General features: G+C 39.4%; 1 protein-coding gene across 1 annotated transcript in view; it reads right to left on the bottom strand.

The window, feature by feature from the left end:
- LOC150083259 (U3 small nucleolar ribonucleoprotein MPP10) overlaps positions 1–22,065 on the bottom strand; it is a 184,136-nt gene that overhangs the window by 103,082 nt on the left and 58,989 nt on the right. Inside the window, exon 3 of the mRNA XM_090378453.1 lies at positions 17,080–17,213. Within this exon, the coding sequence (XP_090234579.1) occupies positions 17,080–17,213 (134 nt within the window). The remainder of the gene's footprint in view (positions 1–17,079; positions 17,214–22,065) is intronic.

The following is a 22,065-nucleotide window of genomic DNA, read 5'->3' as shown; positions in this document are numbered from 1 at the left end:
CTTTTATTCATAGTAGCCTCAAATTCTTGGTCCCTCATCAGCTTTCAAATTTGAGGTCCAACAAAAATAACTTGTTTTAGCTTCTTTTGAATGATTGATGGGAATTTAGTACAAAGATAGTCGCAGCAAGGATCTTTGTAAGGTAAAGCTTTCACAAACTGTTTCATCAAACCCAATTTGATGTACAAGAGTGGAAGGAGGACAGTTTTGGAGGTCTACTTATGAACTATGTTCTTTGATCCAGGCAACAAAATGCCACTCTCTGGCCAGACCTTAATCTGGACCTCCTAGTGCTTACTCCTTGCCCGACTGTCCCACTCACACAAAAAGTAAGGCATTTTTGTTCAGCCATATTGCTGTCCAAGTAACTTGCCTATTACTTTAAAGTCGGCACAGACCAACCAAACATGCATTCTTCTTACTTAATATTTGTCAACAATTTCTTCAAGTTCTCATACGTTTCTTTCAGATGCACTACTGAGTGAGCTACTGGAATTGACCTGTATTTATTTCCATTGTGGAGAAGCACACCTTTGAGACTCCTCTTTGATGAGTCAATAAAAAGTCTCCACTGTGTAGGATTATAATTAATTCCTAAATAGTTTATTGTCATATTAGTGTGAAAAACCATATAATCATCCTCAGAGAAGAGAGTACAAGTTCTCGTTCTTTGTGTCTGTACCTTGAAGAAAACATCCCATGTGCTAGATTTTTTTTACTTAAATATAGAACAAAGGAGTTCTGCACATTCCTTAAATTGTTAAATTTAAATCTCTTACCAGATCATTGAGTTCATACTGTGAACACAGTTGAAGGCTGGACTCAATGTCTTCAGGCATTTAGACTTGAGTTTCATCTTCAGAAGCTTCACTTTCAGCACTGTGCTGCTACATTCTCCTGTATGAGTGGAGGGCATAAAATTGGCAGGTTAACTCTGTGTGGACTGGTCTTAAAGGCAGATGGAATATTAGAATACTCGATGCCTTTCTTACTCTTTGCATTGTATCTCTCTACATTAACTAAGCAGAAGTAACAGTCATCACAGTGGTTTGTAGGCTCCTGTCAAATCATGGGAATTACAAATGGCATAGCCTTCTTTTTACCATTTTTCCACAATCTCAATGCTTCAACACAGATTCAGCAAACTTTATGTGAATTCCATTGTTTATCTTGGTTACAGAGTTTTCACTCCAAAATAAGCATGATACACATTTGTTACAAATTGTATAATATCTTGTCTTTGCTTGAGGGCTACATAACTTTTGCAAATATAACAAAATGAATTCCGATTGTTCATTCCGATTGTTCAAACATTTACGTTTTACTCACTTTTCAGCACAGGTTTGACACAATAACCTCAAAATTAAACTAGGCCCTGAGTGCCAAGCGATCTTTCTAGTGCGATTTTCTAGTGTTTTCCTAGGGCAAGTACTAGTGCTTTAATAAACTCTCCACTGCTTGCAACATTACTGCTTCCCTCGCTGAGCAACTTCACTGCTAGCAACGTTACTGCTCTCCTCTTCTCCTGATCGCTTGGTCATGGTTGGCACCTGCTTCCATGTGGCGGGGACGTTAACCTGGGAGAGGGAATTCCTTCTTCCAGGGCTAAAAGGAGCAGTGATGAATTGTGATGCATATCCACTGCTAGGGCCCACAGGCTTCAGACCTGTTAACACTGTCTCAGAGCATGACTCAAATCATCCGAAGAGCCTATGGACGGGAAAAATGAACTACAGACATGCCAGCATTTCTCATAATGCATTCACTATCTACACAGCCTGTCGGCAAGCTATCGCCTTTTCTAATACAGAAATGTTTAGAATTGGTTGTTGGATCTCATAAAATGGTCAATCATCTCCAATCTTGATGATCTTCTAATTGAAGCTTCTGTTACTGCTGCTGCTGTATGCCGCAAAAAAATTTGTAGTCTTCCTTCTCACCCTAATTGGAGATGCCTGTACAATAAATGAGTCCTTTTACAATAGTAAACCAAATGAAAACAGACTTGTTCCATTCAGAAAAAGTGGAATCACTTGTTCATGGAATATAGAAATTGGCAATATATTTCAGGACATGACACCATGTCCTGAAATATATTGCCAACTGAAGAGAAGAACAACTATAAAACAATGAACACATTAACCTATGCCCAATGTGCAAAGGTTAATGGCAAACAGGACATAACTAAAGAAAAACAAATAGCTACTAAGCAACGTAATATAAACAAGGAAAGCAACATTATTATTCTAAATGCAAAAAGTGACTCTACTCATAAAACCAGTGAGGCAGTTAAGGATACAGTGGTAACAAAGCTGAGGCCTCATCTGAGAGAAATAAAGATAAACAACATGCGGAAAATCAGGAATAATGGAGTTCTGATCGAGGTAGCAAGCAAAGAAGATCTAAGAAAAATAGAAAACCATCCTGAAATGGAAAAACTGGGCTTGCTCCCTGAAAAACCAAATGGGAAAAACCCTAATATTATAATCTTTGACATACCTGTGTCAGTAATAGAAAAAGAATTCATGATGGATATCTACTTCAAAAACTTTAACAATGAAATGACAATAGATGAATTTGCTGCTGAATTCCTGCTGAAAAGAGAACAAGTAATATAAAAAAAATTTTTTTAAAGTCAATTCCTACTTAGGTCAACGACGAACTTTCGACTTTACAAATTTATCAAAAAATTATTGATTTTCGCAAGAATTGAACTCGCATTCTTCACCTTCACGTGAAAAATACTGAAATCCTTGCATTTTACCGATTGAGCTACTGCCTGTTGATTTCAATTTTATTCCTAAATTTATATCCTGCTAAATATCTTATATAAGAGAAATTTTTTTTTCTCCCATATAAAACTAAAATTAATTAATTAAATTTAATTAATGAATTAATATTTGAAAAAACTGTATTAACATCAAGTGTCATCCACTACAAGTTTAAAAAAATGCATTTGAACTTGAGTGGATGAATAAAAAGTATTTTATTAACGACTGAAAATTTGAACAAGATATATAAATATATATAGGGAGAGTGTGAACTAATAGTAGGAATTGAAAAAACAAGAGGAATGGACAACTCAACATAATTGCAGAAATTACACCAAAAATTTGGAAGGTATTGCAGGGACAATAGAGAATCTATGCTGGCTGGACCAGTCATAGATTTAGAGAACACTTCCCTATCCAAAGTTGCTTTAACTGCCATAAATATGGTCACATTGCCAGAGACTGCAGTCAGAAAGAAGATCAATTGGGCAGTAACTGGCCATGATTACAAAAATTGCAAAAATAAGTCTCAGCAGCCAAAATGTGCTACCTGCAAAGCAGCACGGCTGACTGACTATACACATAGTATCAGGGATGATAAATGCCCCAGTTATAAAAAAATGGCAAAACTTATTCAATCTAGAACCAACTATGGGCCAGATTGAAAATGTAAATGTGACTAGGGCTCTAAATCTTGTCCAATTGAATGCTCAAAGAGCAAGAGCCACTGTAGATCAGATCAAACTCAAATCGGAAGAAAATAATATAGATATCTTGGTACTCCAGGAACCCTACACACATATGGATAGGGTTCAGGGATACCCAAGAAGCTATAAAATAATAGAATACACCTCAGGTGTCCCTTCTACAGCAATAGTAGTTAAAAATACTGACCTTACAGTCACAAAGGTGGGTCACCTCTGCTCCCCAGTGGGAGTGTGTGCCCATATTACCAGTGCTGTAGGACAGTTTTACATTATTTCACTATATTCCAGACCAGGTGAAGACATAAATTCAACTACTGAATACGTACAAGTAGTCAGAAACTTGCTACTTACTGCAAATATTATAGTGTGTGCTGATGTCAACTGCCGGTCAGCCTTATGGCATAGCCGTAAGATGGAAGACAGAGCAGGCACACACAACGGCCAGATACTTTCAGACTATATAGCCACCTCACCCTTTCAAGTGATAAACCAACCAAATAACCTCCCAACTTTTAGCAGTACTGTGTGGGAGAGTGACATTTATGTTACTCTTGCCAACAATTCAATAGCTTATAAAAATCACAGACTGGTGTGTCCAGCCAGCCTGGACCACATCAGATCACAGAGCCATTTCCTTCAAACTAAACAGGCAATTACAAACAACCCAACACTCCCTGTTGGATATCAAAAGGTATAACCTTAAAAAGGCAAACTGGCAGATTTTTGCAGAACACACAGCAGCTGAGCTGCAAAAACAGAAAAATGAGTGGTCTAGATCAGACAACTGTAGCCCGGGCAAGCAAGCACTGACTATGACAAACATTTTAACAAAAACAGCAACCCTGTCCATCCCACGGAAAAAACCGAGGAAGCAGACAGTTCCCTGGTGGTGCCCCGAACTGACTATACTCAGAAGTAGGGTACACCAGGCGAGGAGACATTTTCAATGAGCCAGAACATCTTGGCCACAAAATGAGGTGGTTGCACTGAGAGATTCTTATAGAACTCTCAGGAATCAATATACAGCCCTCATAAGAGACAAGAAAAAGGAATGCTGGAGGCACTTGGTGGGAACTACTGGAAATAATAACCCTTGGGGAGTTGTCTACAGAATAGTGACCAACAAGCTGCCAAGAGGAGATGTCTTAGAAACTACTGTCAAACCAGATGGAACCCCAACCCTGTGTTGGGTGGATTCTGTAAATAACATCCTAGACAGTATCATTCAGAATGAAACTGGAAATCATTCCCCCACCCAGCTAAACATTATAAAAGAAAACACTGAATATGACAATGCCAATACTGAACCTCCGTTCACTATACAAGACTTAGAAATAGCACTACCTAAAACCAAAAACAATAAATGCCCAGGTTTTGACCTCTTAGAGGTTGAGATTATCAAAAAACTAGCAGAAATAGCACCAGATAAATTAAAAACACTATATAATAACTGTATGACAGAAGGTATATTCCCAAAAATATGGAAACAAGCTGTTTTAAGATTAATCCTCAAAAACACTGAAAAACTCCCTACTGATCCCAAATCATATAGACCAATAGCCCTACTCCCTGTACTAGGGAAAATACATGAAAGACTAATATATAGCAGATTAGCTCAATATTACACAGAAGCAGGTTTGCATTCCAACAATCAGTACGGTTTTAAGCAGGGCAATTCTACGGAGGATGCCATGCACCACCTACTGACAACAGTTAAAAACACAGAGGAGAAATATATGCTGGCAATCTCCATTGACTTTGCTGGGGCATTTGACTCACTCTGGTGGCCTAGTGTCCTTAGGAGACTTTGCCAGGCAAATGCCCCACAAAACCTCTATAAGGTAATAAACAGCTACCTTACAGACAGAAGTGTCTCAGTACGCACAAGGTTCCAGGAATTGACACGCCCTGTGAATAAAGGCTGCCCTCAGGGTTCAATCCTTGGCCCTTTCTTTTGGAACATTGTTCTGGATGAATTTCTGGCCTTGGATCTGGGCCCCGTGGAAAGCCTGGCCTTTGCAGATGACATTATTTTCCTTGTAAAAGGTAACTCACCAGTGGTTGTAGAGCAAAGATCAAATGCCGCCCTCTTGCAGCAGCAGGAGTGGGCACAAATGCACATGCTCAAAATATCGCCTGAAAAAACCAAATACTTCTAAAAGGCAATTTGGACATAAGAAGATGTCCACAAATCAAAATTAACATAACCACTATAAAAATGGTAACAGAACTAAAATAACTTGGAGTGGTCTTTGATTCAAAATTAACTTTTTACCCCCATTTGATCTACTTGGCAAAGAAAGTGAGAAATTATGCAGGTATGATTGCGAGGATCAGTCGAGCAGACTGGGGACTCAAAAGAAAGACCCTGGCAATCATATACCGTGCAATGTTCCTACCTGTTATCACCTATGGAGCTGGTGCGTGGTTCATCCGCTCAGCCATAGAGTAAGAAATAGGGATAAATTAGAATCGATACAAAGGACAATACTACTCACTATTACCAGAGCATGTCACATGGTAAGCACACCTGCACTACAGTTGCTGGCCGGAACTCTCCCACTTTACTTGGAAGTAGCCAAAAGAGGCTTATATTATAGATTTAAAAAGGGCATACCCACAGAATTTCTGGGGATAGCCCTTGACACAACCAACATCTTCAATGATGAAAGAAAAAGAATAGCCACAAAGCTCCACGAGCTATGGCAAACAAAGTGGGAGCAGGAAACCAGAGGTCTGGTTACCAAATAGTTTCTGCCACGGGTGTCAATGGTTAGCCCAAAGCCACCTAAGTGGTATGCCCCTGGACTTTTTACAACATTTATATTGACAGGTCACGGCTCCCTAAAGGCAAAACTAACCTCCTTAGGCCTGACTGATGACCCAAACTGCACCTGTGGTGAAAGTGAAGACTAGGCACACATTCTATATGAATGTATAATATATGACATCCCCAGAACAGAGCTAATAGCACAGACTGGTCCCCTTCCCAGGGGAGAAGAACATCTTTTCATCATAGAAGAGCAAAACTATAAAGCTTTTACATCTTTCACACAGAAAGTATTCGAAATGCGCAGAGCAATGCAAAGAATGGCAATTCAGGCCCCCCAGCAATTAAACAATAATCAATAGTAAAATTGCCCAAGTTTCCCACCATGCCCAGACGATGACTTAAAAACTGTTAGGATAGCAGTATTCTGCACCCTGAGAGAAACCTGACATAACAAAATTCCCCAGGATTACCCTGCCATGTGTAGGAACCTGGGGCCCCACACCAACTAAGTAACCATGTAGGGGAGGGAGATGTACAGGCAGCCAGGGAAGCAGATTAACTGAAAAATATCAGTAAGCTAGTAGCAAGGGGATGCAATGTAGAATGAAAGAGGAATTAATGAATGAGAATGAAAGATAGAATAAATAGGCTGGGCACTGAGTGAACTAGGAATTATGGTAAAAGGGAATAAATGGCAGTTTTGGTGAAAGAAAGAGTGACCTAGCATGAGGGAAAGAGAGAGAGTGAATGGGAATAAGTGGAAGAGCAAATGTAATTGGCCGAAAGAATACAAAGTTAAAAATAACTTACATAACTTTATACAGTGAAACTTCTCCTAACGGAAACCTCTCGTTAACGGACATCTCTCTCTACAACGGACATTTTCAAATTCTCCAACTCACCTCCATTGGTTTTAACGTGTTTGCAGCTTCTGTCTAGCGGACATTCTCTGTAACGGACGCGGACAGGCAATCTGCACTATTTCGTTTAGATTAGCACTTAATTTGATCTCCCCATAACGGATAGCGGGCGAGCTTACGGCCCTTTTTCTAGGAACGTTTCTTCCACGTATTGCCTCAATCGTGTGTTTATTTTCTATTTCCGATTCTCTGAATTTTATCAAGGTTTACGTCGCGGTTCTAAATCCTTTTTCAAGAAGTTTAAGGCAAGTGTAAAACTTCTGATGAATTCGGTGTGTGCAGGGGGGGGGAATATGGTCGGCCTTTCGTCTTTTCAGTTTCAGTTTTCAGTTTTGTTCAGTGTCGTGTGAAGTGCACAATGTCTTCTCGTAAACATTTAACTTTAAAAGATAAAGTCGAACTCATTAATGCATATGATCGGCAAAAAAATAGTGTTCGCAATCTCGCTGCAAAATTCAAAATCGGGAAGACGCAGGTAAGCGACATCCTAAAGAAAAAAAATGAACTGCTTAAACAATTTTGGCAACATGGAAATGATCAGGTTCAAAAATGATTCCCGAAAACTGTTGGACTTCAAATTGACAATGTTATGTATGAGTGGTTTTGTCGCGAACGTGCTAAAAAAATTCCATTAATGGGCCTATTATTAGGGAAAAGGCTTTGGAGGTTGCGAAATCTATGGGAGTAAATGAGTTCAAAGCTTCTGTGGGATGGCTAGACAAGTTCAAAACTCGGCATAAAATTTCTTGGAAAACCGTAAGTGGTGAAGGTGGATCTGTTGATACTGGGGTTGTAACAGAGTGTACTGTCAAACTGGAAGATTTATGTCGTGATTTTGAAGCTAAGGATATTTACGACTGTGACGAAACAGGGTTGTTTTTTTAAAGCTCTTCCTGAGAAAACAATGAGTCTAACAAACGAAAAGTGCCAGGGCGGAAAAATTTCTAAGGAACGCTTGACTGTACTATTGTGTACAAATATGCTGGGAGACTTTGAACAACCTCTTGTTATAAGAAAACCACAAAATCCTCGTTGTTTCAAGGGCATAAAGTTGAATCTTTTGAATGTTGACTGGAATTCTAATAAAAAAGCGTGGATGATACGAGATATCATGAGCGAATGGATAAGTCACTTTAACCAAAACATGATTCGTCAAAACAGAAAAATTATTCTTTTCATGGATAATGCTGCATCTCACCAGCACATTGAATTGTGCAACATTCAAATCATTTTTCTGCCACCAAACACATCTGCAGAGTGTCAGCCCTTGGATCAAGGGATAATGAAAAAATTTAAACTTCACTACAGAAAACGTGTTTTAAGACATCTCATTGCAAACATAAACGATGTAACATGTGCGAGTGACCTTGCAAAGAAAATCAGCATCCTAGATGCGATTCAATGGATTTCCTCTTCAGTAAACGCAATTAGAAAACAAACTGTCGTGAACTGTTTTGTAAAGTCTGGCTTCTCAAACGCAAAAATTGAAGTTGTGAACAGCAATGTGGAGCACCAAGAAGAACAAGAACTTCAACATCTATTGATAACGTACGATACTTCAGCTACAAGTGACCCTGGCTACAAAGATATAGACTCAAACCTCACTACAGAAGATGGTGCTCTAGATATCAACGACAATATCATTGATATTTTTCAAGAAGTTCCTCATGAAGATGAAGAAATGGAAGGAGGTCATTCTGTCGAAGAACATATTAACGACGAACCACCGATGAAAATAGAAGAAACGCTCATACAAATCAATCGTTTAAAACTGTTTTTCGCCGCTGAAGAAGATACTGAAGGAATTTCGATGGTTTCTTCACTCTAAACAAATGTTGAAAACAAAATTATCAGCCGGAAGAAGGTGCAGAAGAAAATAAGTGATTACTGTATGTATTTTTCTTAAGAAAAAGTCATAATATGCATAGCACAATTGTATGTATATTATTTACAAAAATATTGTTCAAAATCTGTATATATTTTAATTTAATTTTACATTAAACGTTTAACGATTTTTCTTTTCTTTTTTTTTTTCTCCCTCAGACTTCTTGTTAGCGGACACTTCTCTCTAACGGACACATTTTCGTTCCCCATGGCTGTCCGTTAAAGGGAAGTTTCACTGTATATACTGTACCAACAAACATTTACTAACCACATAAACACTATCATCAGTGCATTCTCCCCTGGCCTGCAAAAAAAAAAAAAAAAAAAACCCCTTGCGGCTAGGCCTGCACCACAACTGAAGAATAACAATAAGTTGCGGTGCCCAGAGAGCGCAGTGCAGAAAGTAAGAGTGGAATAAATGAGATGAGAGCTCTAGAAGAATGAATAAAAGTGTAAGCGTGTGAGAAAAAGACCACAAACCATAAATGCTAGTTAAGTACACACTACCCCTAGTTTTAATTAGTATTTAAATTTACACTACACATCACTGCATCCCCTCCTGGTGTGTAAGAAAAAGATGAATGAGTTGAGTGAAAAAAAAAAAAAAAAAATATATATATATGTAAAAACTTGGAAAAAAAAATTATAAAATAAGAAAAAACTATTAAAAACAATAAATAAATAAAAAAAAAAAAAAAAAAAGAATGCAAGTAGAGTGAGAATGCAGATTATGAATGAAGTAAATGTGTGTCTCTCCCATCCCCTCGCCTGTTGAGTTCCCCACTGCCAGCTAACATATCCCACCCCCGGAGCAGGATGGGCAGCTTGACCTTCATACCGGATTCGACACTGCTTGGACATGACACCGACGAAGACATTCTGCGGCTTTGCTGCCAACACGCCATTGGCGATCTGAACTGGGTACTCTAACCTGGTTCCCTTTAAAACCCCATCCCCAGGCAGGAGAGGGAGGAGACGGATCTCTGTCTCCTCTCCTCCCTGCCTACCCCCCATACTTTGCCTGGTGGGGCTTGTCTCCACTGACCTCTTTAGGAATGCCTACTCTATCGTCCCTATTCTTCTATCAGTTTCCGCCCAGTCTTCAGTCTCCCCCCCTCTCTCTCTCACTAAATCGACTGAGTACACCCTTAACAATGCCGCCAGATTATAATCAGCGTCTAAATTCTACCAGTTTTATGTAAATCTCTAAGACAACTAACACTATTAGCTTTTATTTAGTGTATAGCCTCACGTCTAAATTTAATAACATCAAAATTTTGCCCGACCTATTTGGCCTTCAACACATCTCTTTAGCGTTCAACCCCAACCAGCGATTTCCTAACAGCAATCCCATTAAGCATTAATGTCAAACGCAATTTTTTTTTTTTTTTTAATAGGTCCTAGCCACTGAAATCCCAGGAAACTAGGTGGCAGGACCTGCCAGATACACACGGCTAGCCTCCACGTGGCAGGGTATGGGCAACGTCGGGCCTGGCGGCCAATAAGCCAGATAAACAATGGGCACAACATATCACATGGCACAGACACGGCCCACACACTTTCAAGTCTCTGGCTTGACAGTGTACTGTCCTTGATACAGCAAAACACACGCGGAGATGGGAGAAATCCCAGGTGCAGTCTGACACGAATATACCTTATACCTTAGTCAGGAGTGTCGAAAATTACCACAGGCCCTGGTGAAAATGCCTCACTGGGCCAGAGTTCTTTTTGTGTAGAAAGACTCAGACTCCAATTCCAACTCCTACACAATCTCCAGGGAAAATTACCAATCCATGGTACTAACCTACTATTAAGAAGAATAACTTTATTGTATACAGAAGGCACAATGCTGTATACAATTCCCTTCACAGCTACAAGCCAGGGATTTACATAAAAGAAATTACACAACATAATAAACAGATGGTTTGAACACTGGAGCGATGGATCCACGGCAGTGATGGACAGGTCCTTCGGAGCAGGTTCTAATATCCTGAGAAGTAAGTCAATTGAGTACATTCTGCCTATATTTCTTATCGACTGTGAACTTATAAAGGTTGCTGTCCAAGCAAGGAGTGTATGTCCTGCAGCATTTGCATGGGTAAGAACCGATCAGATAACTTGAACCGTTTGGAATGGCCTGAAGGATTGGATTGGCACTAAGACTTGGGACCAGGACCCTCCATTCGCAGTTAGCCCAGAAATCTGGTACTGAAATAATGCCAACCATGATTTTGACGGCAAAGACAAGTCTTCTTGTGAATGATGGTAGGAAGCCGCCTGATGCTGAGAGCTGCTGCCATCTGGGTGCTCCCTGGTGCAGGGGGAAGCCAAAATTTCCAAATGGCCCACTTCTATAACCAGAATCCCCCTGCAAAAATCCATCTAAGATGCGTCGTAGCAGTTGAAGTCTAGACTTTGGCGCCATAGAGTATGACGAGATACACACGTCTTAATGTATCTATACTCAACAGCCTGGTCATGGATGTGCATAAGTTGTAGTTGTTGTTTAATCATCCACCAGAGTCAACAGAACTTTATCTGCAGGTGGTTGATGTGTGGTAGAAAGGAGAGCTTTGATCAAAAATAACACCTAGATCTGTATGTTGTTGGATGGCAAAAATCGCAGATCCTCTTAAAATGGGTTGCACTATTGTTGGGTTCTGTTTGAGTGAGAAAGTCAACTGTTTTGACTTCTCGGGATTGATGTGAACATCGAAACCGGAGAGGAAGGACTCGAGGTCCTGGATTTTCTGAAGGATTAAGGCATTGATGTATCAACAGTGTCTCCAGGGCTGATGGGAGTAAACAGTTTTATGTCATCAGCAAAGGCAATGATATCAGTTCGGCCTGCCACGAATGGCACAGGAACAGCTGAGAACAAGATTCTACACAGGACCCCGCCTTGTGGGACTCCAGCTGTAATAGTCCTGTTCTCAAGCATTGTCTGAATAAACCAGAGCACATCTCCACCAATGAGGTAATACTTATGTAGTAGCCTTGCCAACACATGAACAGAATCAAATACTGCCTATATGTCGATATAAGCAACGATGATTTCTGAATAGTGCTCAAATGCCTCGAGAATCTTGGTAGCGGTGGTGCCTAGATTTGTAGCAGTGGATCTTGATCAGGTAGTTAACTTTCTCAGAAGAGATTTCTCAAAGAGCTTTAATAGACTTGATGCAGAAATAATTGGAAGTGACTGGGCTGAGAAGCAGAGCGTATTTTTGGCAGCAGTCTTACTAGATAGACATGCCACATAGCAGGGAAAAATTTTTGATTAAGGATCTTGTTAAATAATGACAGAATAGGATCAACAACAAATGTACTGAGGCATTTCAACATAAACTGAGGAATCCCATCAGCTCTGGATGCAGCCATAGCTCGATCAGCTGATATTTGGTGAGGTGAACTGAATTTAAGGGGGCTGTTGAACTCTGATTGGTTGGGAATTCCACTGGTATAGTGGATTCTGACTGAGTGGCAACCCTAGTTACATGGTCGGGTCAACTGCTCAGAATGAGTGAATCAATGGTGTCCTCTGATTGGCTTCTATGGAAGGGCTTCCCTTTATTTATGGTAGCCTCTAGGTGAAGTTTAATCACCTCCCTCTTGTTCCTAATAACTTCTTTCAATAAAAAATACAGTATGTGTTGCAAACTGAATGTCAGAAGATGTGCATTACCCAGCTGGCATCCATTAATGATCTCTACTTTTGGTCTTTGGAACAACTCTCCCACCACCATTTGTATTCCCTAAAAACAGAAGCAAAAGTAAAGTGCGAACAATGTTCACACTTTTCTCCTGAATCCAAAGGCGCCTCCATAGCCAGGTGGGAAGGAGCAGCAGTGCGTAGCACACGCTTCTTGATTAGACCTGGGTTCGAGCCTGTGACCACCAAATACGGACGATGCGGAAAGGTCAGGGAATGACCACCGCATATTCCCGGAGCAATATGGCCTTAGTTGCTAATGCTCCTAAAAAGCAAACAACAAACAACAACAACCTGAATCCAAATATTCAACCTGTCTGTCGTATTTTAATAGGATCTCCTTAAAAAAGTAGAACGTGCATTAAGAAACGAAGGTGAATAGTAGGCACCATCAGAAATATAAAATATCAAGAATGGTATTTTGATCACTAAATTCATCACTTACAGCACAGCATGTTAAAAGTTTGAATTTTGTCTTGTTTTGCCATACACTGAATTCTCCAAAAGAATTCAGTGAATTGTCGTTGTTGTTGTTATTTTGTTTTTTAGGAGCATTAGCAACTAAGGCCATATTGCTCCGGTGCAGTGGTCATTCCCTGACCTTTCCGCATCCTCCGTATTTGGTGGTGACAGGCTCGAACCCCGGTCTAATCAAGAAGCGTGTGCTACGCACTGCTGCTCCTTCCCACCTGGCTACGGAGGTGCCTGGTGAATTGTCGTAGTAACCAAATTGTCCTACAATAAATTGACATGATCTCCACATTCCAGTCTATCATTCTCCAAAAGTTCTATTATTTCCACCTGAGGCTTTTCTTCATTGTTAACTTAAATGTAGAATCAGACAATATGCTTTGGTGCTACGAGGGACAATCTGATATTACATTTGAGGGCTTTTCTGCTGCCAACCTTTGAATCTTCCTTCAAATCTTTAAAAAAACTTGTGACACTGAGGGAAAGTGAATTAATTCTTCCTTGGGTATTTGTTTGTGAATTTGTTTACAAACATAAATGTTTTTCACTATATCAAGCAGAAATTTTAATTTACCTTACAATTCCATGTTTAATTCATCCAAATGCACCAAAATTTCTGCAATAAATGTTGAATCTAAAGTCCACCTAGGTTCTACTAGTTTTAGGTATATTCTGTGCTGTTCTTCCATAATTAGTTGAACTTGCTTTAACAGCTTAATAAAACAAGATAACTTTATCTCTCAAAAGCCATCAAAATTGTGCAGTGGATTGGCAAATCGGTAGGAAAGTAGTCATCATTCATTCAATTAGATTTATAGACTATGACCGAGTGCATTTGCGAAAATGAAATTCACTATGACCAACACAAGTTTTCTAACATGATCATATGTGAGACTTTCAACAAAAATTACTACTGATGAATAATATAATGCAATAACCAGAATTTAGGAATGCTCTCAACCTTCACCAATCCATTTGCAGATCCATACACACACACAGACATTGTCCCATCCACTGCAATGGTGTTGAGTTTATGTAATAACTAGTGACATCAAAGTCTCTTTCATATCTTATTTGTGAGAGCAGTTCTTTAGTGTCACAATATGTAGCAAATCTTTATGTAGAACACAACTGTCAGACACAGCACGGGCAAACATTAATAATATTTGTCTGAAATATAATTAATATAAATAAATATTGATAATATTTGTCTACAACTATTGATTATATACAGGGTAATTCAGGAGGAATAGTAAATATTTTTGGGAGGTTATAGTATCGATTATTCTGAGTAAAAAAGTTCATATAAACATGTGTACAATTCTCAATGGATATGGTGATACAGCTGTTTGAAACTTGTGCATACAAAGCCATTATGAGAGGTATTAAAGAACGATAAATGACATTGTTTGTATTTATTGACTTTTTGAATGATACAAAATACAAATAATTGACAATTTTTTTAAAGTTCACAATAAATGTTTGAAAATTGCATTGCCAACCTCAATACACTTTCAATTCTTGTGGTAATATGACGTGTTGTTCTTCTGAGGTTGTCTTGGAGTTCCTTTATGAGGGAAGCAGTATTCCAAAATGCAAGTGACCAATTCATCTCTTGTATTCAGCATTTCTTTGTATACTGCCCTTTTCATCCATCCGCACAAACAAAAATCTAACACAATGAGGTTGATTGATTGATTTTTGTGGCGCAAAAACAGCAAGGTTATAGTGTGCCACAGAGTGAGGTCTGGAGACCTTGGTGGCCAATGAACAGGCCCACTGCTGCTGATCCAGTGTTCAGGGAAAGTTCGATTTAGATATTATATCACCAGATGGGTATAATGTGCAGGAGCTCTGTCATGCTGAAAGTACATACCAATGTTTGTAGCCAAGGGAACATCCTCCAATAGTAGTGGAAGTTCATTTTCGCAGAAATTCTAGGTAAATGGGCCTTGTAAGACAATTTTTTAACACAACAGGCCCAATCAACTGATTGTCGATGATGTGGCATTGCACGTTTACAGAGAATCGATGTTGAAAATTTGTTTCTACACTGGAATGTGGATTTTTGTATTGCCACCTATGAGAGTTATGGGTGCTGTTGATACTTTCACGGGTGAAAGTAACTTCAACACTGAACAGTATTAATGGAATTAATTGGCAATTAGCATTTACCCACCGAGAAAATTCCAATCGTCGGACGCCGTCTCCTGGTTGAAGGAGTTGCATCCGCTGCACGTGAAATGGATACAAGTCATACTCTTGTCTGTGGAACACTGATATGTGTAGAAATTCTTCCTGTGCTAATAGTAGGACTACATTCTGCTGAATGTAGAATGTAGTCCTACTAATAGAATGTGTTCTATTTCATCCATATTTTGTTCATTTGCATGTTCAGAAGAAATATGAGCACCGGGAATTGTACCAGTCTCACACAGTTTGGTGTAAATACCAGTAAATGCTCTTGAATCTGGTATTCTGAAATTAGGAAACTGTCGACGGTATTCTCTACAAGCAGCAGTAGCACTTCCACCACAAACACCATATAGGCATTCAGCATGTGTGAAGATGTGCAGCATTCTTAACATTTCTAACACCAAACAGCATTAGGTTATAACTGCTTCTTGGTCACATCTGATTCAGAGAGCTGTACATGCCAGTTTTAAACAGCTATATCTCCGTATCTATTGAGAATTAGATACATGTTTATATGAACTTTTTACTCAGAATAATTGATATTATAACCTCCCAAAATATTTAATATTCATCCTCAATCATTCTGTATATATTTTATTCCAAATACAGTTGATTCCGGTTATTTGGGGCACATTGGGACTAGTGAATTTTGGCCTGATTAAGCGGCTGCTCCAATTATGCGAAGTTTCACATAAATAGTTAAAAATACAGTGGACCCCCTGCTTTGCAATTGGTTCACTGTACAATCAATGTTACGATGGACTCACCACAGTAGAGTACCGTTCACTATACGATGTGCAGTAAGCGCCAGTCATTGCGATCACATTTTTGAATTGAATTTTAATTCTATTAAACAGCGATTCTAATTAGCGAAAATAGAGGAATATATCCACAGGCTAAAAAAGCAAAGATATATTAAGCACAAATTTACCCTTTATTACCTTACCAATTAAAAAATTAAATGACACGTGAAAATCGGAAGAATATATCTGATAATTGGAATAATTAATATGTGCTGTAATATGTACAAACTAACTAGTTGACATTTGTGGGTGGGGGTTAAAATTTAAAACAGTAAAAAGATAAGCAATCAATAACAAAGAATATGGCACCCAAATATTGCAAGTAACATGATACGCACAAGTGAGAAAGGAGTAACAAGTTACGAAGCTTTAAAAATAGGAATGAAGAGAAGATTCTGAAAACTAATTTTTTTATATGATTGAAGATTTCATGGAAGTGTAAACACATTTCACCATATTAACCCACAGAATTCCAGCTTTCGGTATTATCGCAAATTCCATAAGATCGAGTTTACTATCTGTTTATGACAGATTTCACTAACAGAAAAGCCCAATAAACAGGTGACTGCTAATTGTTTTTATTGTTTTATGGTTGCAACCTCCAGAAATCCGACCAAACCACGAGGTACTGTCAGAGACAATCTTAGGGTAATCTCTAGTGCTGCGGTCTCCTACCCCGATTAAATGGCATGTTGCCCCAATTAAGCAAAGTAAACCCTGGCTATTTTCTCGACTGGGTTCTGTTCTTTAAGATTTGTCCCAAATAAACGGCTGACCCAATTAACCGGTGGACCAAATAACCAGAATCCACTGTATTAGATTAAGAATTATTTTTAACTTACTCATTGTCGTCAGCTTCTTCTGCAGAACTCTCACTGCCTTCTCCACTATCCTGATTAATAGAAATCTCATTTTCAATATTTTCCATCTCTGGAGGGTCAAAGAACTCTTCATACATTGCTCCTCTTGAATTATTCTAAAAAATGAAGTGAAATAATACATATTTAATTACATCTAAACTGAAGAGTTACTGAAGGGTTTGAGACTTTAATCAGGAGGTCTCGCCCATCTTCTAAGTTGCTTCTTACATTGGGCAACCTATTACCATAATATGTTGCATTGATACATAATTACAAAACAGACAGAAATGAGTAAAAATTAGACACAAGGTCTAGCCAATTTGAGAGGCTGGAAATGAAGGTTGTTGTTATTTGGTTTTTAGGAGCATTAGCAACTAAGGCCATATTGCTCCGGGGATATGCGATGGTTATTCCCTGACCTTTCCACATCCTCTGTATTTGGTGGTCACGGGCTCGAACCCCAGTCTAATCAAGAAGAGTGTGCTGCGCAATACTGCTCCTGCCCACCTGGGTACGGAGGTGCCGGAAATGAAGGACTAGGCAAGAGATTTTTGGTGTTGTAGGTTTCTTTAACACATATGCATAAGAAGGAATTAGTGCTGTGGAGTTTGCTAAACTCCTCTGATTTAATCTTAATTTTTCACATTTTCTATTAAGAGACTTAACAACAATATCTACATATCTAGTAAAACTTTGATAGCAGTTTTAGTAACCTTGCTTAATTCATTTGAAATGTAATCCACAATGTCTCTATGTATTTTATATCATTTTTCCTTCAAATCAGTATAAGCAGGTATTAACTCAGTTATTCTATGTGACTACTAACATCAATATCTCCTTTATATCTCATCTGTGAAAGCACAGAGTTTCTTCAGTTGGAGAGTCCAGCCTAAAAAAGGCTAATTCTGGGTGAGGCATCAATTTTAAAATCGAACTGACTAGGTAGACATTCTCCTGAAGAGGACAAGCCAGCAGGTTCTCTCTGACATAGCTCTGGCAATGTCTTAAATCACTAGAGAAATATTCAAACAGAAAACTTATTATTAATTATATGAGAGGCCCTATGTAATTGTTCATCATTGTGAAATAACTAATTGATGCTACACTATTATATCAAGCAGCAGATTTAAGTAATCTATTATTGAAATGCTACAATCTGAATGAGTGAAAAACCTCAATGCCAAACAATTCTGGCTAAGTTTTGGGAACACACTGTTTCCCAACTTCAGACCTTTGGAGGCGCCTCCGTAGCCAGGTGGGAAGGAGCAGCAGTGCATAGCACAGGCTTCTTGATTAGACCAGAGTTCGAGCCCGTCACCACCGAATACGGAGGATGTGGAAAGGTCAGGGAATGACCACCGCATATCCCGGAGCAATATGGCCTTAGTTGCTAATGCTCTTAAAAACCAACTAACTAACTAACTCAGATCTTTGGAGTTAGAATTGGTTCGAGGTACAATTTTCTAAAATGTTTTAGCATTAGTAGAGGCATATGATGCAAGAAAGCAAGCTTATGCAGCATCAGCCAAAAAAACCCCACTTCCACTTCACCCCTCCGTTCGTTCGAAACACCTGTCCAGCTGAGCCTTAAATTTATTCAGGCTATCAACTTCCACGACAAGGGATAGACGTCTGTTCCACCAACCAACTATCCCCTGGCTAAAGGCAAATTTCTGCACGTCAATCCTACATCTCTCTTTCCTCAATTTGAATTTATGCCCTCTGGTGATTATTCTCAGCAAGCGGAAGAATCCCATCAGCATTGAGCATGCTCAAACCATTCAAGGCTTTATACACCTCTATCAGATCACCTCGCTGGTGCATAGTCTCCAGACACTGTAATTTGCAAAACTTAAGCCTTTCTTTATGAGAGTACCCCTTTGTTCCATTCACTAATCTTGTTGCCCTTCTCTGTACTTGTTCCAGCAGCTCTACATCCTTCTTGAAATGAGGCCTCCAGACCTGTATACAGTACTCAAAGTGTGGCCTGACCATTGCCTTATACAAGGGAATAATCACCTCCTTATCCCTGCTACAAAAATTCCTGTATATCATTCACAAGACACCATGAGCTACTCTTGCAGCCCGTCTGCATTGCTCAGAGAACTTCATATCTGCCTACACAATTACCCCCAGGTCCAATGCAGCCCATCTGCATTGCTCAGAGAACTTCATATCTGCCTGCACAATTAGCCCCAGGTCCTTTTCGTTCTCTACCAGTGTCAGTGTAGTACTACAGGGTTGATACATTGCTCTGGGGTTACTGTTTCCCATATGTAGTGCTTTACATTTGTCAATGTTAAACTTCATTTGCTACCTTTCAGCCCATCTGCTCAACCTTTCCAGATCCTGTTACAGCAGCATAGTGTCAGTAGCGTCCTTGACAATCCTGACAACCTTTCTATCGTCTGCAAACTTGGACATTAAGCTTAATATACCATCATCAATATCATTTATAAATACAGAAAACAATAATGGACACAACACTAAACCCTTAGGGACTCCACTAATAACATTAGTCCACGAGGAGCAGTGTCCATTGATTATCACTCTCTGTCTTCTCCCTCTCAATCACCCCTTTACCCATGGCAGCAATTTGCCTCCAATGCCACACTGCTCCAATTTGTGCAGCAGTCTTCCATGTGCAACAGTATCAAAAGCCTTTCTAAGATCCAAGTATATAATATCAAAGTTATTCCCTGCATCCAGTTCTTTTGTGACTGCATCATAGTATCCAATCAAATTGGTCAGGCAAGACTTCCCCTTAACAAAACCTTGCTGTGTCCGAGCTATACCTGAAGTCTTGTCTAGATGATCCTGCAGTGCTTCTTTAACCAGTGCCTCCATTACTTTTCCTGGAACAGAAGTTAAACTCACAGGTTTATAATTACTTGTGTCAGCCTTTGATCCTCCTTTGTGGATGGGGGTAACATTTGCACATCTCCAGTCTGTGGGTACCTCCCCCTGAGTCCAAGGAAGCTCTCATAATTATGGCTAAGGGTTTGCTTACTTCCTTTGCTGCCTCCTTTAATATAACTGGATAGATCCCATCCACCCCAGGTGCCTTTCTTGTGTTTATCTTCAACAATTTCTCCTCCACTTTACTCTCAGTTATTACAAGATTCTCTAGCTTACTGCCAGAGTTGAATACACCTCTGGCATTCCCCTTGTTGAATAACTCCTCATGTGTGAATGTCCATGCAAAATATTTATTTAGTTCGTTAGCTACCTGAGCAGGAGGTGCCTCCGTAGCCAGGTGGGAAGGAGCAGTAGTGCGTATCACATGCTTCTTGATTAGACCAGGGTTCAAGCCCGTCACCACCAAATACGGATAATGCGGAAAGGTCAGGGAATGACCACCGCATATCCCGGAGCAATATGGCCTTAATTGCTAATGCTCCTAAAAACCAAAACAACAACAACAACAACCTGAGCAGGATCATCAACAGTTGACCCATCGATATCAAGTGGACCAATCTGATTCATCCCCTTCCTTCCTTCCTTCTAGAGTTTACATAAGTAAAGAACTCTTTGCTGTTTTTCTTTGCATCCCTTGCCAAGGATTTCTCATAATTTGCATAACCTCCTTTGTAACTTAGTTACAGATCAACTTGTATCTATCATAGGCTTCTGTGTCACGCGTTAATTTATATGTATCCCATGCATTTTTATTCTCTGTCATATGTCTCATTAGTTCATCTGACATCCATTTAGGCCTAAACCTTGAACAATATTTCTTAGTTGGTATGTAAAGCCTAGTAGCTTCCAAGATAAGTTCTTTGAATGCTTCCCATTTTGAATTTGCTGTTGGCAACATCTTCAGTTGGTCCCACTGTATAGAATTTAAATACTGTCTCAGACCATCGTAGTCATCTTTACGAAAGCAATAACCCTTCCCTTTACCCCTGATAGTAGTTACCTCTTTGAGTAAATCCCACTTCAGCACACTGTGATCACTGCCACCTAGTGGTTCCTTTATCTGCAGATTCATAATGCATGAAGAATCACTACTCATAATCAAATCAAGAGTATTACTTCTTCTAGTTGCCTCCCGAACATGCTGATGTAGAAAACAATCATCTAATAAATCCAGAAAAGCCTTGCTAGTGTGTGAGTGACCAACCCACAAATTCCAGTCAATATCTGGGAAATTAAAATCCCCCATTATAACACTCTCTGTTGTACTGGCCCATTCTATTTCCCTGTACAGTTTCTTATTATACTCATCAGAGTCATTAGGCCTATAGCACACTCTTACTCTCAATTGTGATCTCCCAATGCTTATGTCACACCAAACTGACTCAACACTGCACTGTCCAGCGATGTCGACTGGCTTCACTTTCTTGGATTTTATGTGTTTCGTAACTAATAGCATAACCCCTCCTCCCTTCCTATCCTGTCTATCCTTTCTGTAGACGTTGTACTCCCCAAATTCCAGTTCTGCATTCCTTATATCTGTGTGACACCACGTCTCTGATATATACCAACAATATCCGCCTATGATACCTTGAGCAATACCTCAAATTCATCAAATTTATTTACCAAACTCCTAGCATTGGTGTACACGCAAGTATACATGCACCTGTTTCTATTCTTAGCTACCCTAACACAACCCATGTGTTTAGTTGTACCGCAATGACTTCCAGCAGTCTCTGAAATATCCTGCATCTTGTTTTTCAGGCTTCTGCTCATTCCAATAGAAGCAGTGCAAGAATCACTTTCACCTCTGCCAGTGGCTACTGTTAATCTATTAGTCCTTATATACCCCCAAGCTAGCACTTTTCCGACCCACCTAACACTGCCTCGATAGCATCAGCAAACATTCTTGCACCCTTTCTATTTAAGTGTATCCCATCCCTGTAGAAGCAGTCTCTCCTGTTAACAAGTACAGTCCAGGCTGAAAAAAATTCTACCCCTTGAGCCTTGCACAATCTTTCCAGGGCCAAATTGATCAACAAGGCTCTCATC

The sequence above is a fragment of the Mastigoproctus giganteus genome, chromosome 7 (genome assembly GCF_048544385.1).
Source record: "Mastigoproctus giganteus isolate SK-2022 chromosome 7, ASM4854438v1, whole genome shotgun sequence".
NCBI lineage: Eukaryota > Metazoa > Arthropoda > Arachnida > Uropygi > Thelyphonidae > Mastigoproctus > Mastigoproctus giganteus.
This window is presented reverse-complemented; position numbering and strand designations above follow the sequence as displayed.